At 49.4% G+C, this 17,557-nt stretch overlaps 1 protein-coding gene across 3 annotated transcripts in view; it reads right to left on the reverse strand.

Moving 5' to 3' along the window:
* Positions 1-2,699: 2,699 nt before the first annotated feature.
* The window catches only part of Eya2 (EYA transcriptional coactivator and phosphatase 2), a 100,978-nt gene continuing 86,120 nt past the window's right edge, over positions 2,700-17,557 (reverse strand). For all 3 annotated transcript variants that reach the window (XM_035446924.1, XM_035446926.1, XM_035446925.1), the window contains 7 exons: positions 17,290-17,379; positions 11,431-11,489; positions 8,894-9,054; positions 6,749-6,863; positions 5,872-5,993; positions 4,524-4,624; positions 2,700-2,780 (listed from right to left, as the gene is read on the reverse strand). In XM_035446924.1, the coding sequence (XP_035302815.1) occupies positions 2,700-2,780; positions 4,524-4,624; positions 5,872-5,993; positions 6,749-6,863; positions 8,894-9,054; positions 11,431-11,489; positions 17,290-17,379 (729 nt within the window). The remainder of the gene's footprint in view (positions 2,781-4,523; positions 4,625-5,871; positions 5,994-6,748; positions 6,864-8,893; positions 9,055-11,430; positions 11,490-17,289; positions 17,380-17,557) is intronic.

Genomic DNA, 17,557 nt, shown 5'->3' on the forward strand with positions numbered 1-17,557 from the left:
CCTTAGGTTGTTTTTGTCATGCGTTTTGTCATGGTAATGAGAAAAGTAACCAACATACCTTCCAAAGATACTTTTTAATCATTCATTCCCCACCCCATTATCTACTCATTATTTTTAGCCATTAACCCAAACAATTGTTCATTCATTTCACCAAAAAACCACTCATCCACTCTCCACCCAGCCTTCTGTTCATCTATGCACCCAGGATCTCTCCAGCCACCCCCCTCATTACTGAACATAGGTACCCATCCATCCATCCATCTTCCGTCTTCCAATTGCTCAAGTATCCATTCACTTGAACATGTACCCACTCCTGACCCAGCTACTTAGCCATCCATTCATACGCTTGTCCAACGACCATGACCCTCTCTGATCACCCACCCACCCATCTCCAGGACACTCTGGGACGTCTACTGTTAGGTGATTACCATCACATGGCTATGATGATGTCCTAGTTTGCTTTCTGCTGCTGTGTAAAACACTGAGAGCAACTTAAGGAAAGAAAGGGTTTATTTGGCTTATACTTCCAGGTCACAGTCCATCATTGAGAGACGTCAAGGCAGAAGCCTAGAGGCAGGAATTGAAGTGGAGTCTGTGGAGGAACTCAGCTTACTGGCTTACTCTCCTTGGCTTGCTCAGCTACCTGCCTTATATAGTCCAGGCCCACCTGCCTAGGGATTGGTACCTAACACCATGGGTTGGGCCCTTCTACATCAATTAGCAATTAAGAAAATGCCTTGCAGACATGCTCACAGGCCATTCTGATCTGGACAATTCTTCCCCTGAGGTTCTTCCTTCCCAGGTGACTTCAGATTTGTGTCAAGTTGACAGCTGATGCTATGATACTTGGCATGTGATTCTACAGGACCACTGTTGTACGTGCCTTCCTTTGTCTACTGAAATATTCTTTAACGCAATGTAGAGACTAACCAGGAAGTATCTCTCACACTCGCTGAAGCCTTCTGGTGGCCGATCTTCTAGCTCTGAGGCTCCCATGACACAATCATCTCCTTCAGTATGGCTCCAGGGACCCTGGATTTTCCTTCTTGGAGGAGGCCGTGTGTCTTTGCCTAGTGTCAGTCAGATGGACTTGGGCCTGCACAGTGACATGCTCACAGTGTCCTCAGCGCCTCTCTGATGCTCTTCCTGTCCCTTACACTGGCTCATTAACCCATTTCCTGTCCTCTTCAAAGCTAAGTCCCATGACTGAATAGATGGACATTGGCATTATTGGAGCGCATTTGGCGGCTCGTCGCTTTCCCCCCAGTTTGCTTGGTAATAGCTCACCATTTCTGTTTGCTTTCCTTTGGGGGACAAACCCCTCAGCTATCTGTTCATGAGCAAATCCAGCCAGGAGAACTCTAGTTCCTGGAAAGAAGTAATATCTGATTGGGAGCGTTCATTAAAGGAAGTTTAGAACTTCCTTGAACAGTGGAGAGGTTGGAGTATTGCAGGCCCAGAGCGTAGTAACGATTTGCCTTGGGATCTCCTTACCTCCCAAACAGCCATTTCTTGCTCACCCAACTGTGTCTGACCTAACATCCTTGAGACCAACAGTTGAAACCTTATGGGATGTATTAACAGATCCCTGGCTTCTACCAACCGGAAAGCTAAGCATATCATCAGACAGCACCCGAGGCCGGCAGCAGAGGTCGCTATTCCCAGCTCTGCTGTACCTAGCTCTTCCACAACTGTCCACCTGATGCTCCCACCAGTGTAATTTTTAAGATGTCTGAATTTATGACTTTCTTTGTTCTGTTGTTATGAGACTGCATGAAACTGTCACCGTGTTGGGAAATGGAATTTGGAGTAACCTTCTATGTTCCCCTGGGCCGTGGCCACTCTTATTTGGCTGCAGAGCAAACTGTCTCTTATGCTCTTTGAGCTGAGAGCTGTGTGTTTTGTTTTAATGTCAACATCCCTAAGTCCAGCTTCATGGACATTACATGGCTCAGATTTGGTCAACGAGATGCAGGCACTGTGTGCTGTGGCTGAGGCCCCCTCCCCCACTTCACGGGAACCAGTTCAAGTTCAAACTGGGTTTTATTATTTGCAACTTGAAAATGCCAACATGTGGAATTCTAAACAATGGGTAAAAGTCACCACAATCTTCCAACTTCAAATGTAAACGTGGTTTTATTTAATGCCTTTATCCATCATCACAAAGTACCTCTTCCTTCCCAGGGTCCCCCTTTTCCTACAAAATAAGATGGCGGCATAAGGCACGCACACTGTCCACATGGCATTAGGGAGGGGCTTGGAAAATGAAAACTCAGCAAGAGGCATCCCCACAGCCCACATTGCCTCCCTCACCAACGTCCAGAGAAAGATTGTCCCTGAAGCACAGAACTGGGAACCACCCCACAGACAGTATAGAACCCTAAACCAGACTAACAGCCAAGAAACCACAGCCCAGGGACAAGCATGTAATGTGATAATGAGATCAGTCCATAAATTAAAAAAAGAAAACAAGATGAGCTGCCCCCGTGCCCTCCCGAGCCGACACTCCCTCATTTGGGTCTCTGGGTTTCACAAAACAGCCTGACTGTCCCCAAGGGAAGAGGACACTTCTGAGGTGGCTGTGGGATGTGTCCCCTGGGTGTAGGACCCCTACCCAGGTTCTGGTGTCTAGGGCTCTCATGGAGTGAGTCGACGGGGCCTGGGTGTTGGGTGGCAGGTGGTGGCTGCAACCCTCACTGCTATAGATACTCCAGTTCCAGGGCGTGCCTCAGGGCCTCCAGGTCAGCATGGCACGATATCCTCCAGAAAGGCATGTTGTGCTAAGACAGAAAGCATCCGTTACACAGGTTCAGACAAGTTGCCCAGCCAGCCTGGAGGGTCCCAGAGCACATTAGTGAGCCCCTATGTGCCCAGCATCCCCAGTGAGGCCCAACCTCTCAGGGCACAGCAGAGTTCTCAGGCAGGTGTTAGCAAAACATCTTGCATGAAGCAGAGGGAGGAAGCTTCTGGGTGGCAGTAAGAGGGCTGGGGTGGCCCAGAGCATGGTGTAGGTTTGTATCAGGTCTTGGAGGATGAGTGAAAGTTTCCTGCTCTGCTGGCGGTCCAGGAAGGGTATCCTTGGGCCAGTGAAGGATGTCAACTGTCTTTCTCTATTGCTTTCCAACCTGATCTATCTATCTATCTATCTATCTATCTATCTATCTATCTATCTATCTATCTATTTTGAGACAGGGTCTCTCACTGAATCCAGAGCTCAGCTAGCCTGGGATCCTCCTTTCCCCCCAGGTACAGTGGACCTGAACTCAGGTCCTCAAATTCACGCAGCAGGGACCACCCCTTTATCAGCCAGGCTGACTCCCCAGACCTGTGTGGTGAATTTAAAGTTACACAGATACACTTTGAAAAGACCGTTTTCCCCCCATAATGCCTGCAGCCCTTCTGGCATCTGGGCCGCTCCCTGATCTCCCTGCAGCCTCTCTGTCTTGACCCCCTGTGGCAGCACCCTGGTCCGCTCGCTAACTCCAGGCTGCAGAGCTTCAGCTCACTTCCTTTCTCCCTGCCACTCGCTGTCCTGTCTTTGTTCACGTCTCAGTGAGGCCTGCCTTGACTGCTACTTGAGCCGGCCTGTAATTTCCCCCTCACCTCACTAACCCCCGTTTTCATCCTCTATTTCATTTCCTCCTAAGCTCTGCCACCCCTGCCATGAATTGCTGCTTTTCCTGGTCCCCAGTCTGTGTGCTGGCTGAGTGCTGGGTAGCATACAGTAGACACTCGCTTGCTCGGCTAACACAGCCCTCACACTGGCTGGAGCATCATAGGCCACTGTTCTATGACATGAGGGGACGAGGATAATTGGAAGAATAATTTGGCAGCTGTAGGCCCTAGGCTAGGGAACCTTGCTGAGGTGGGAGGGTATAAGGACTGATGTCATTCTGTCACGGAGGGAAGAGCAGGTGGCCTCCTGGGGTCTTGGTTCTTCTTTTTCTCCCTAGGGACCCCTAAACACATTTACATTTCCTTGGGATATGTTAAATGGGAGTGTGTGTGTGTGGGGGGGGCAGGTCCCTGAATTAGCTTTATGACATTAACTCGGAGTTTGCCTGGCCTTGGGGTGGGGGTGGCAGCTCTCTGGGGTGCTGTTGACAGGGCCAGATCCAGGGTCCGGGCAGCTGTTTCTTTTCCAAAAGGCCCCTGTGCTCTGCTGGAGGCTGAGATCACAGATGTGGGATTGTCTTTTTCATTAGCCTAATGCCGCCTTTATTAGCCGGGATGCATTCTTGGAACCTGCCGCCCCTGAGTGTGAAATAAAATGCCCGCACGTGCACTAGCCCTGTTGGTCCACGGTGTCCCTGGGGCTCAGAACTGGGCCAGGATGCCAGGGGCAGTGGCCAGCACCATAAGGGGGATTTGTGGAAGGAAATTACTCAGGATGCTCCTGGATCTGCAAATGTGAGCAGCCCTGGCGAGCAGAGCCTGGGACAAGGGAGTGGGGGTGGGGCGGGGTGGAGCGGGGGGAAGGGTGGTGGTGGTGCTGTAGGCATGCCGCCCAGGAGCTCAGGTACCTTCTTGGCTCCTTGTTCTTCTTCCACTCCGTCACCTATCACAATGTAGACAGCTTTGCGGCCAAATCTCTGCATGATTCTCTCGAAGCAGCTCTCTTTGCCTGCGAGGAGTGGAGAGGAAGGAAGGAGATCTGAGCTCAGAGTTCCCACAAGGGGTGGAACAGTGTAGGTGGCCTCTATCCAGGGCAGCCACCGCCACCCTGTCATCCATCCCACAGCAAGCTCAGCACTGCCATTAGCCTCACAGGAAGGTGGCCAACTCCAGCAGCTTGTCTCAGGAAGAGCCAGCGCAGGGTGGAAGGCAGGCCCCTGTCTATGGTTCTGCCATTTGGACCTTGGCAATGTACACTAACAAAGGACTTGCTGTCCCGAGTTCAGTTCCTAGTATTGCAAACCCGAACCCAAACTGCACAGTGGTAAAAACACTGTCTCCAAGTGTGGTGGTACAGGCTTGCCATTCCAGCTACTTGAAAGGCTGCGGCAGAAGAAACCCAAATTTAAAGTCGGCCCTGGGTAATAGTGGGTTCAAGGCCAGAGCAGTCAACTTAGTGAGCCCCTATCTCAAAATACAAAGGTAAAACTAGGACTGGGGATGTAGCTCAGTGGTAGAACTTTTGCCTAGAGTGAGCAAGGCCCTGGGTTCAATTCCAAGAACCACAGAAAATAATTATACTATTGTGTGGCCACAATGAAAAATTAAAAAGAAGGGAAATGACTTCGCTGGTAAGAATACTTGCTGTGTAAGTATAAGGACCTGAGTTCAGATCCCAGCACCTATGTAACAAACCAGGCATGGTCCAATACACACATGCATGCACTTGAGTGTGAGTGAGGGCACACACACACACACACACACACATATGCACGCACACACGCATGCACACATATGTGTGTGCTTACAGGATAGCCAGGGCTGCTGGCTGCCAGCACAGCCTAAATAAATAAACAAATAAGCCCAGGCCCAGGTTCGGGGAGACAATCTGTCTTAAAATGGAGTTAAGAGGAAAAGTGATAGAAAGGCTCCCCGATGTTCTCTATCCTCTGCATATACAGGCATGTGCATGTCCAAGCACACATACATGTGTACATACAACACACACATACATCACACGAGATAAAAGAATGCAATTTAAAAATAAATAAAAATGAACCATCTCAGCTAACTAGATTTTGTGTACGTGTGTGTGGTGTATGCATGTATGTTCAGGAGGGCATGCATTGGTGCACTTGCCCATTTGGGTGCTGTGGAGGCCAGAGGTCCATGCCGCCTGTAAGTGTTGTTTGAGGTCAGAGTCCTATGGGCTCTGGGTGAGGGTTCCTTCCATGTCCCAATCCCAGCCCCTCCTACCTGTTTTGGTGGCACTGTAGATGTTCTCAATGGGGAACACGGAGCCCAGGCCATACAGCAGGACCTTGGCCAGTGCAGGGATCAGTTGCGTGGTGGTGACCAACACATTGACACAGTTGGGTCTGGGGACAAAGGCAACTTTGTGTCAGACCCAAAGGCACAACCAGGCCATTCCTGGTGTCATGGGTGAGTTAGAGCAGAATCTGGGGGTGGTGTCTGCAGGATCTTGGGGGGAGGTGTCTGTGAGATCTAGGGTTCTGTATGATCTGGCTGGGCGGCCTTCAGGCGGGGTGATGACCGGGGACAACGTAGCTGCTTCTGGCCTGAGGCTGCCGAGCCTTGGCATGCAGTGGGGAGGCTCCTTCCTTATTCATTCCTTTATGTGTTTTTGAGGCAGGATCTCACTGTGTAGCTCTGGTCTAGAACTGGCTTTGTAGACCAGACTGACCTGGAACTCACAGACACCTGCCTGCCTCTGCTTCCTGAGTGCTGGGATTAAAGGTGTGCCCCAGCTTCCTTCCCTCCTTAGAAGCAAGGATTATTGCAAGAACTGCAAGCTCATTAACTACAAGGCTTCAGGTCATGTGACACAGAACAAGTATGGGACTGTGTGGACAGGCGAGGACTGGGCTCCACATGACAACACAGGGGTCCATTCCAATCTTTTGAAAGTTCTGAAACTGGAAGGCTACTTGCCCAGTAGGGGCAAGAGGTCTTAGCTACTCACAGCAGGTGTCCACTGGGCCTTGAAGAGTTAAGCTCTAGCCCACACTGGGAAAACATGCAACTCAGAGTTGGGAAGTCCCTCTCCATGTGTCCTGCCAAGTGAGGGAATGGAGATGTCACCACTATGCATGGATGAGGGGTGGCTACTTGCCGAGAGTTGATGAGGTTGAGGGCCTTCAGGGAGTGGGTGAGCCAGAGGTCAGTCAGGGCCTCCAGCTCGGCACGCAGCTGCAGCCACGTCTCTCGTTTGGGAGCGCCTATCAAGCCTGCAGTAAAGGGAATAAAGAGGATGTCCTTATGTTAGAAAGAACCGAGGGAAATTAAAGGAGCTCAAATCACTCAAGGTCAACTCAATTTTGCCATTCTTCTTCATCTTCAGAACATCCACTGACTGATTTATCCATTCAACACCTACCCACCCAACCACCCATCCACCTATCTAACCCACCCATCCATCCACCCATCCACCCAACTAACCTATCCATTCACTCATCCATCCACCCATCTAACCCACCAATCCACCCACCCACCAATCCACCCATCCACCAATCCACCCATCCACCCTTCCACCCACCCACCCATCCACCTACCTACCCACCCATCTATCCACTATTTCAAGATTGTCTCCTATGTGCTTGGTATTGTGACAGGCACTGAATATGCAGAGCTGAAGGCTGGAACTACTAAGATGGACACAGACAGAGCAGAAGATGCTAATGACTAACTTTGCTGGGACTTGCTATACACCGAACAAGTACTTTTAATGTGACCTCCTTCTCCTCATCCTCACTGAAGCCCTAGAGGTGGGCGCTAACTGTATTCTGTCCTTTAGATAAAAAAAGAGACCCTGCAAAAGCTGACCACTTGCTTAGCACAGGGAAGAAATAATGGAGACAGGACTGGCGGCTGACTCTGGAGCCCTCCCTGGATGTTTCTGAATTGTCTTTCTCAGCCAGCTTTCAGCCTCCTTAAAACAAAGTCCAGAGTCTCTGGATGATCCTGTCACAGATGCCAGCCTCACCTCCCTGCCGGGGCTCTGGTGTCTTTCTATTCCAGCCCCGGGGTTTGTCCTCATTCACTGAAGTACAAAGTGTGTGCCTGTCTCAGAACCTTTGCACACTCCTCACAGATCCCAGTCCCTGTTCTCTTATCTTCCTTATCTTTTACCCAGTCAAGCCCTCTACCCAACATCTCCAGTCAAGTCCTACCAGCATATTCTCTCTCAACCCCTGGACCTCTTCCCAGGGCTTCACACTAAGATTTAAAACGCCACGATCATGTGTTTGATGCCTCCTTAGTCTCTGGGCTGGGACTTGTGGAATACCATAGGGCCATCCTGGGTGACAGGGTGGCGCATGGTTGGTGTTGAGGCAGCCTGTGTTGTGGGAGGGTGACTTCATTGGAACAAGATGCCAGCCTGTCCCCTGAGGCAGCCCTGGTCATGCATTTGTAATTAGCTTCAGGTGGCTGCTCCAGAGACAACACTTGGTCCTCAGACTGCACACACCACCTCACTTGGAGGGACCATGGCCTACCCTGAGCAGCAGCCTTGGAGGGTGGTGGGAGTGGGGCCAGGAATCTGTATTCTTTTAGGAGAAGATGTAGTCCGCTTTGGTAGTGTTAAGAGGATTCCACGGAAACTGCGTGTTTAGGGACGAGATGTGACATCAAGGCAGTCATTTATAACCACAGCATTAGGGAGGCCAAGGAAGAAGGACTGTTGTGAGTTCAAGGCCAGCCTGGCTGCATAGAGAGGCTGTGCCTCAAAAGCCAACAAGGACAAGGGAGATGGTTCAATAGCTAGTGTGCTCACCGTGCAAGCATGCAGACCTGAGTTCAGATCCCCAGCACCATGTAAAAAGCACTAGCCTGTAATCCCAGTTCTTGGAGAGGCTGAGACAAGAGGGCCCCTGGGGCTTGCTGACCAACTAGCCCAGCCTAACAGCAAGCCCAGGCTTGGTGAGAGACCCTGTCTCAAAACGTTAGGTGGAGAGTGATTGAGGGAGACATTGACATCAGCCTCCACACCCAAATGTACGCGTGTACCTGCATGTACGTGTATACACACGCACGAACACAAGCAGTGTGTGCGACACGCGCACGCACGCACACACACACACACACACACACACACACACACACACACACACAGACAAAGAAAACAGCCTACTGGTATTCTTGTAGTCATAAACCTTCCAGAACCTTCCAAAGCAGTGCCTGGCCCACAGCAGGGTCCAGGAGCACCCAGTTCAGTCTTCCATGTTCTCCTATCTCTTCCATCTTGCTGCTCACTCACCACCCACGTTGTTGCGGTAGGTGTTGTACATCTCCTTCACTCGGCGGTAGCGGAAAGCTAGTTTCCTCATCCAGTCCACGCCACCGTGCACGCCTGTACCCAGGCACAAGCTGGCTCCTGGTGCCGTGCTGTGGAAACCGTCAGTGGAAAAGTTGTATGTGCTGGAGAGACAGAAGTGTGACGGCATTAGTGTGGGGAGACGCAAATCCCTGGGCCCATGGTCGGCCTTGGGGCACCCATGAGTCCCTGAACACACTCGGGGTGCCTGGGTGTGTATATGGAGGGGGGATTTCTCATTAGATTTTGAAGAAGGCTGCATCCTTGCTGGGGCCGAGCAGAGCCCTGGGTTCTGTCTTTGGGCATCAGACTGTACCCCTGAGCTCTTTTGGGGAATTATCTCCGCCCCTGAATTCAGTGGCCAAGCTTGAGAAAGGCTCCATCTTTGCCCCATAGAATTCCAAGTGCCAGTTAGCGGTGTTTACTGAGGGCCAGAGTGTGTGCAAGCGTGAGTTTGACCATATTGCCACTCCTCTCTTATCCCTAAATCTAAACAATAGGCCTCAAGTGTATTCATTTACAAAAGGAATTCCTGATGCTAAGAGGAGTAAGTAAACTGGCTCATGTTTTTTTCACGTAATTTTTAAACTTTGCTTAAATTTTGAGCTTTAAGCCTTGTAAATTATACTCCTGAACGAACTCAGTCAGCCACAGGATCTTACAGATGTTGTCGGCCTTCTTTTTGCAATCAAATGAATAAATGAATGAATGAAAGAATGAATGAATCAATCAATTGTCATGCATCAATCATCTTATCTGTCAGCCATCTATCTCTTGATCATCTACCTATCTTCATCTATTATCTATCATCTACCCATCTACTTACATATCAATCATCTGTCAGTAATCCATCAATCATCAATCTTTATATTATTCAGTCACTATTTGTTTTCTATCATCTAATATCTAGAAATCAACTAATCTATTAGATATATCCATCTGTCATCTATCTACCAGCTATCTATCCGTCTATTTTTCAGCTATCAACTATCTATTGGCGTACCTATCAATCCTCAATTAATCTGTTAATCTGTCTTTTTTGTTTTTTTGAGACTGGGTTTCTTTTTTTTATGTATACAGTATTCTGTCTGCATGTATCCCTACAGACCAGAAGAGGGCACCAGATCTCATTATGGATGGTTGTGAGCCACCATGTGTTACTGGGAATTGAACTCAAGACCTCTGGAAGAACAGCCAGTGCTCTTAACCCCTGAGCCATCTCTCTAGCCCCAGAGACTGGGTTTCTCTGTGTAGCCTTGGCCGTCCTGGAATCCACTCTGGAGACCAGGCTGGCCTCGAATTCACAGAGATCCACCTGCCTCTGCCTCCTGAGTGCTGGGGATTAAAGGCGTGCGCCACCAACTTCCGGTTGTCTTTCTATTATTATAAAATCAATCAGCTTTCAACTATCTCTCTCTGTATCTACCTATCATTTATCATCTATCAGCTATCAATTGCTTATTATCGATACATACCATCTATCTACTTACCTACCCATCTCGTGATAAGGGCAATTAAAGTGACCTTTCCTTTGAATTTTATTCTTTCTCTAAACATCTGCCTATCAAACTCTACTTAAAATCTGGGGCTGGGAAGATGGCTCAGTGGGTAGAGCACCTGCTGGGCAAGCATGAGGACCTGAGTTTGGATCATCAGCATCCATGGACAATGAATCGCATGGAGGCTTGTGACCTCAGTGTTGGGGGCAGGGGTGCTTCAAAGGCAGAGACTCCTGGGGGCGGCGGAGGGGGGGGGTTGCCAGTCAGTTTAGCTGAAATAGCAAGCTCAAGATTTACTGAGAGATCTCATATCAAAAATAAAACAAGGTGGAGAGTGAAGAGGAAAGACACGTGACATCCAGCTCTACACACGCATGCTCAGATGAACATACCCACACACGCTAAAATGAATTTTAAAAATTCCATGTTGGCTTGTCCTTTCTATGGTAAAGCCAAGGTTCAGTTTGACTTCTGTGGTAGTCCCTACGTGGGAAGGGAACTCCTCAGCCTGGAGCAGGAGTGGTGGTGGGGGGCAGACAATGAGAGCATTTCTCTCCTAGGCTACTGTGAGCACATGTGGGGTTAAGCCAGGGCTAAGCAAGCATCCTACTAAGTTATAGCCCTAGTCTTTATTCTTTTTAACTTACTGTGAGAGGGTCTGCTAGGTTGCCCAGGCTGGCTTTGAACTTACTCTGCAGCCCAGGCAGGCTTTGTTCTTGCCAGCCTTCTGCCTTAGCTTTTCAAGAGTAGGCAAACACTGTACCACTGAGCTATGTCCCAGCACTTGAGAAGGAGTTTTGACTCACCAAATTCCTTGTTTCTTTTTCAGACAAGATCTCTTGACATAGTCCTAGCTATCCTGGAACTTATTATGTAGACCAGGCTGGCTTCAGACTCACAGAGATCCTCCTGCCTCTGCCTCCCAAGTGCTAGAATTAAGGCATGAACAACCATGACTAGCTAGACTCCCCAAATCCTTACCTTAAATCCTGGCCATTGTCATCAGATGAGACATCGTCCACGTGGATTTGGTCGCAGTCCTTGTGGAAATGTGATAAGGACAAATATGTGCCAGTTAGTCGGAAGTGGAGCTGATATTTTGGTTTGCTTTTTGAGACAGGGTCTAATGCAGCCTAGGCTGACCTTGAACTTGCTACCTAGCAGAGGACGACTTTGAGCTTCTGAGTTCCTGAGTACCAGATTATAGCTGTGCACCACCACACCCGCTTTTTGCAATGCTCCCAATAGGGCTTTATGCCTCCTAATCAAACACTCCCAACTTGGCTACATCCCAGCCTAGTGGTTTTATTTATTTATTTATTTATTTATTTATTTATTTATTTATTTATTTAGGTTTTTCGAGACAGGGTTTCTCTGTGACTTTGGAGGCTGTCCTGTCCTGGAACTAGCTCTTGTAGACCAGGCTGGTCTCGAACTCACAGAGATCCGCCTGCCTCTGCCTCCCGAGTGCTAGGATTAAAGGTGTGTGCCACCACCGCCCGGCTTGTTTGTTTGTTTGCTTAAGACAGGGTTTCTCTGTTTATCCCTGGCTCCTGGAACTTGCTCTGTAGACCAGGTTGGCCTCAAGCTCTGCCTTCCTCTGCTTCCTGAGTGCTGGGATTAAAAGCGTGCATCACCGCTGTCTGGCTAGCGTTGGTTTTAAGAGTGCGTTTCCTAAGCTGAGGGTGGGCCAGCACTGGAGCTGGCACTCTTGGGGGCCGGTCTAGGTTTTGTCATGAAAGGTTAGGGCCTTAGCTTTCTCTCTGGTTCCCACATGAATAAGCACATGGCCCTGAGGAGAAATACCAAGTAAATGACCAGCTCAACTGAGTGAGCTTTGCAAATGAAAGGGGATGACTAATGTGGCATTGGGGGGACCCCAAAGCTCCCCAGGTCTCAGTACCTGGTCATCAGGTGGGTGCTAATTAACTTTCACCACAGTGAGATCTGCTGCATCCAGGTGTTAGCCTCTGTAGTCACCCTCTGCTCCATAAACCATGTGCCTTAGTTTCCCTTCTGTCCTTAATCCTGGATTAATAGCCACATGGACCTGAGGACACCATAAAGCAAGATGCACAGATTTCTACCAACCCAGAAAGTTCTATGAACAGCACTGCTCTAGGAGAAAGGAATAAAGTCAACATCCGACTCGTGGACTGGCTTAGTGAGCATTTCCAGGAAGAGCTTGTAAGCTGGCCTAGCTGTAGAGCCCGCTCTGTGTTGCAAAGTGTGTGTGTGTGTGTGTGTGTGTGTGTGTGTGTGTGTGTGCACACGCGTGTGCATATGTGTGCGCATATGTGTGAGTGCACACATGTGCACTCATTCGCGCCTGTGTGCACATGCTCACTCACATGTGCGAGCACACTTGTGCACTCACCCATGCAGATGCATGTAAAGGCCAAGGGCTGATGGCTGATGTTGGGATGGCTCTTTTCTTCTTCTTCTTCTTCTTCTTCTTCTTCTTCTTCTTCTTCTTCTTCTTCTTCTTCTTCTTCTTCTTCTTCTTCTTCTTCTTCTTCTATTCTTCTTCTTCTTTTAAAGAATTGCTACTTTCTTTAATTAATTAATTTTGTTTTTGTGTGCATCTGTGTTTTGCCTGCATGTATGTCTCTGCGAGGGTGCTGGATTCCCTGGAACTGGAGTTACAGATCGTGTGGTTTTCTGTGTGGGTGCTGGGAACTGAATCTGAGTCCCGTGGCAAGAACAAGCAGTGCTCTTGACAACTGAGCCATAGGTCCAGACTCTCCCAAGGGAGTTTTTGAAATGATTGCCAACGGTAAGGGGACATCTTTTTGAGTTCCAGGACCATGTTTTTTGGAACTGAACTTTGGCTGTGCCCTAGGGCCTGAAGTTTCTCCTGTGGTTCCATCTGGCTTAGCCTCACTTGACCGTACTGTGTTTATTTGGCTCTTGTAGACACCTGAGTTTGAGGTCTTCCCCTCGTAGCTCTCCTGTATAAGAAAGGGTCCCAGGAAGGGTCCTGACATGCTGATGAATTGCTTTTTTCTTCTGAGATAGAGTCTTATGTAGCCTAAGTTGACCTCTAGCTCACTATGCAGCCAAGGATGATGAACTATTTATCAATCCTCCTGCCTCCACCACCAGAGGTCTGGGAACACAGTACAGGCGTGTGCCACCACAGTTTGTTTATGTGGTTCCAGGGAAGGAACCAAGCTTCGTGCATTCCAGGCAAGAGCACTGCCAACCAAGCAGCATCCCCAGCCACCTAGTGATCTGCATTTAAGATGCAAGGCTGACTTTACAGACCCAGGCACAAGAAAGCAATGCACTGCAAACCTGGCCTAGGATGTCCCTCTCTGAGGCCTGGGAGTCCTGTGGGGGTCAGACAGTGCCCCCTGCCCCCTCCTCCCCTGGCAGGTTCCCAGGGTTTCCCTGACATCAGGGGAAAGGCATGTGAGGAGGAGGCTCTGCTTTCCTCATTTGTGAGGAGATCGTCGGGGGCCCTGAAGTGTGACAACAGTAGCGATCACATTTCGGACTTCATAAAATGCCGTGACACACGCTAGACGCTACCTCATACTCCACCAGCTGACCTGGATCAAGTTACCCTCCAAGCCAGTGGCACCAGGGACACTGGACAGTGCAGAGGACAGGGGACCTGTCTGAGCTTTTGTGGAGGAAGACTGGTGTCCCTAATTCTGCTGTGTACCCCACCCCACCCGGGGTGTGTGGAACAGCACTCATAGCTGGATGGGAGGCACAGTACCAGGGCCTGTGGGAAAATTCTGGTCTATCAGGTCAAAGAGGCAGGGACTACTCTGTGGAAGGGGTTTGTTTCAGTGGGCCCAACTGGTAAAGTCAGGCAAAGGGTTCCTGTGGCCTTGACACAGGTGAGATGATGCAGGTTAGGGAACCTGTGCCGAGAACAGCCAAACAATGGCAGCTTCTCGGTGCAGTGAGGGGTACCCCTCCCCTCCAGCTACTGGAACAGAGTGCAATGAACGGTGGCATGCCCATTTGGGGGACTCCAACCTCATAGCCCAGAAGACCAGGGCGGGTCCTCCAGTTTACTCACAGAAGGGCTCCAAGGCATCTGGGATTGTGGGAAAGTGGCTAAGAAGGACCCATTCACTGTGGAATCCTGCATGTGGTGACAGTAACCTACTAAAACACTCTACATGTTAAAAGGACAAATATATAGAATACTTAAGCGGGAAAAGAACACTGTAGAAGTTTATACATCTGGGAGAAAACAGCAGGTCCACAGGGAAGAAGCTGAGGTTGGCGTGGAGGGCTGTGGAGGGATTAGCCTTACTTAATTGGGGTCAACAAATTAATGATAAAGGTAATAATAAATACGAGAGCTGGGGGTGTGGCCCAGCCGGATGTTCTTGTGCAGCATGCGCTAAGATCTGAGTTCAGTCCCCAGTGCCACCACAACAAAGCAAAGGCTGGGGAGTGGCTCAGTGACAGAGTGTTTGCATTATGAGGCTCTAGTTTTGTTCCTCAGAACAGAAAAAAAAAAAAAATAAGGGCATGCATGTACGTATGTACACATATACACACACACACATGAGGAGGGGCAGAGATTATTGGCATGGGCATCGCTTTTGAATTAATGATTGAAAAAATCTCTCATTGTCCTACGTTACATGGGAGAAAATGAAGCAGAGAGCACTGGGGCCTGTTATGGGTGGAACTGTCCCATTCACATAAAAAGCAGAGCTGGAACCTTAACCTCCAATGTCCGTGAACGTGTCTTTATTCGGAAATCATCGCACCAAATGACTCTGATGAGTTTGGACCCAGGGGCGATTTTTTCTTTGCCTGTATCACCCTGCATGCTCCTGATTTGGTCTGGTTTGGGACGCTAAGCAGGGCCAGGCAGATTAGCACTTGGATGGGAGAAAAATGCCGCTCTGACAGAGAGCAACACGGACAGAGGAAGAGCGCTACAGAGCTGGGGCCACACACATGCATGCCCAGGCAGGCCAGAGACCACCGGGAGCTGGAGCCTGTGTCCCTCACAACCCTGGCTTGGCCAGAGCAGACTGGCTCCTGTAGAGGTTGTAAGGCATGCACACAGAATTTGGAGTTTTCTGCCTGGGAGATGTGCCCACCTCCTCGCCTCCTTATTCACGGTTGTTATCTCCTTCAGCACTGACCTGTGGGTGCTTACTCTCCACTTTGAGTTGGAATTCAATAGTTCATTATTTATCACTAAATTACCCCAGTTTTGGCTGCTGGGGACCCTTTCAGTTTCATCCTGTCCCTTTGACATAGGCTCATTGGGGGTTGAGAGCTCCCTCAGGTTCTGGTGACCCTCCTGTCCCCACCTCTTAAGCATATCCCATTGGTGGTCGCCACTTTCCCTCTTTTCTATCTCTCCTTCCCTTACATGCCCTTCCTTCTTTTTTTTAAATTTATTTTTTACATTCCAATCCTAGTTCCCTCTCTCTCCTCTCCTCCCGCTCCCCCTCACCCCACCTCCATCTGCTCTTTGGAGAGAGTAAGGCCTCCTCTACCTTCCTCCCCCCCCCCACACCCCATTTGTTTTTTGAGACAGTATCACTCTGTACCAGCTGATGGCCTTGAACTCACTATACAGCCCAGGTTGGCCTCACTATGTAGCCCAGGCTGCTCTCCTCCTACTCCTACTCCTCCTGCTCCCGCCTCCTGAGAGCTGAAATTACAGGTGTGCCCCAGCAGGTCTGGCTCTTACTTTCTGACCTTAGGAGATGCTCCTGGTTAACTGTCTACTGCCTCCCACCTCCAGGGCCACCTTCAAGGCCCCTCATGCTAGAGAACTGGGGAGAGAGGCCCGGTTCTGGGTACTGGTGGAGCATTGCTGCTGGGGTGTCAGCATTTCTATCCTCAGAGGGAAGAGTGGCCTTTTAAATTCTAAAATACAGCTAAGGAACACACCTGCTGGCAGGTGTTATAAAACAAACACTGGGTGCTCAGGCAGTGGCTTACATCCCCATGTACTGAATGTGGCTGAGGTCAGCACCTTCCTTGTCCCCGCCTAGTCCTTAGACATCTTGATCAGGGGTTTAAGGGCTCAGGAGCAAACCCACTAAGTGTATTCTCTCTCTCTCTCTCTCTCTCTCTCTCTCTCTCTCTCTCTGTAAACCATGTGTTCAAGGAATGTAAATTCTTTTTTGAAAATCTTCCAGCCTGGCCCACTACTAATTATTGTTGCCTCAAGAGGATCTGCACTAGTCTGCCTTAATGCACATATTAAATAAAGATATTTCAGAAGGAAGAAGAGGCCATCGTTTTACTGGATTAGCAGAACCACCATCCCACGTGACTGGAGCAGGGAAAGATGAGGGCCACAAAGCTCACCCTGACAAGAGTAGTCCCTCAAAAGGACACCGACTATAGTTCCGTATTTTCCCAGAAGTCCTTAGTGATTTGAGTCTCTAAAAGAAACGGGAGAGCACTCAGGGAACCCCACAGTCTGCTCCCAGAACCCACATCAGAGCAGCTCGACACTGCCTGTACTCCAGCTTTAAAGGGTCTCAGGCCCTCTTCTAGCCTCTGAGGGCATCTACACTCGTGCACACACAAACATACATAAACAAAATATAAATAAAGTCTTTAAAAGAAAAGGAGCCAGGTAGTGCTGGGGGCGCACGCCTTTAATCCCAGAACTCAGGAGGCAGAGGCTATCAGATCTCTGAGTTTGAGGCCAACCTGATCTACAGAGCTAGTTCCAGGACAGCCAGGACTACACAGAGAAACCCTGTCTTAAAAAAACAAAAACAGAAACAAAAAACAAAACACAAAACAAAAAAAAAAAAAAAGGGAAAAAATTCTAACAGAGATAGCCACCCCCTGCCCCAGTAACTGTGAAAGTGAGCATTGTGTGCTGACCTCCAGGTCATTGAAGAACAGGTGTGTGTCAGCAAGGTTAAAGATCATCTCCTCCATCATCAGGCCGATTCGCACTGACGTCGTAGTGTCCTGTGGGAAAGGGAAGGGACAGTTTAACTCAAGCTTGGCCTCGGGTCTCGGCCCATGCCCACATCCCCATTCCGCCCTGCTTGCTCTGGAAGGCAGCTGGAGTCCATGTTCTTCCGAATGGCTCACAACGCTTGTGTGGCTGAGAACATGGCCTGGGGTGAGAATGGCTTGTCTACAC

This window comes from Cricetulus griseus, chromosome 6 (assembly GCF_003668045.3).
Source record: "Cricetulus griseus strain 17A/GY chromosome 6, alternate assembly CriGri-PICRH-1.0, whole genome shotgun sequence".
NCBI lineage: Eukaryota > Metazoa > Chordata > Mammalia > Rodentia > Cricetidae > Cricetulus > Cricetulus griseus.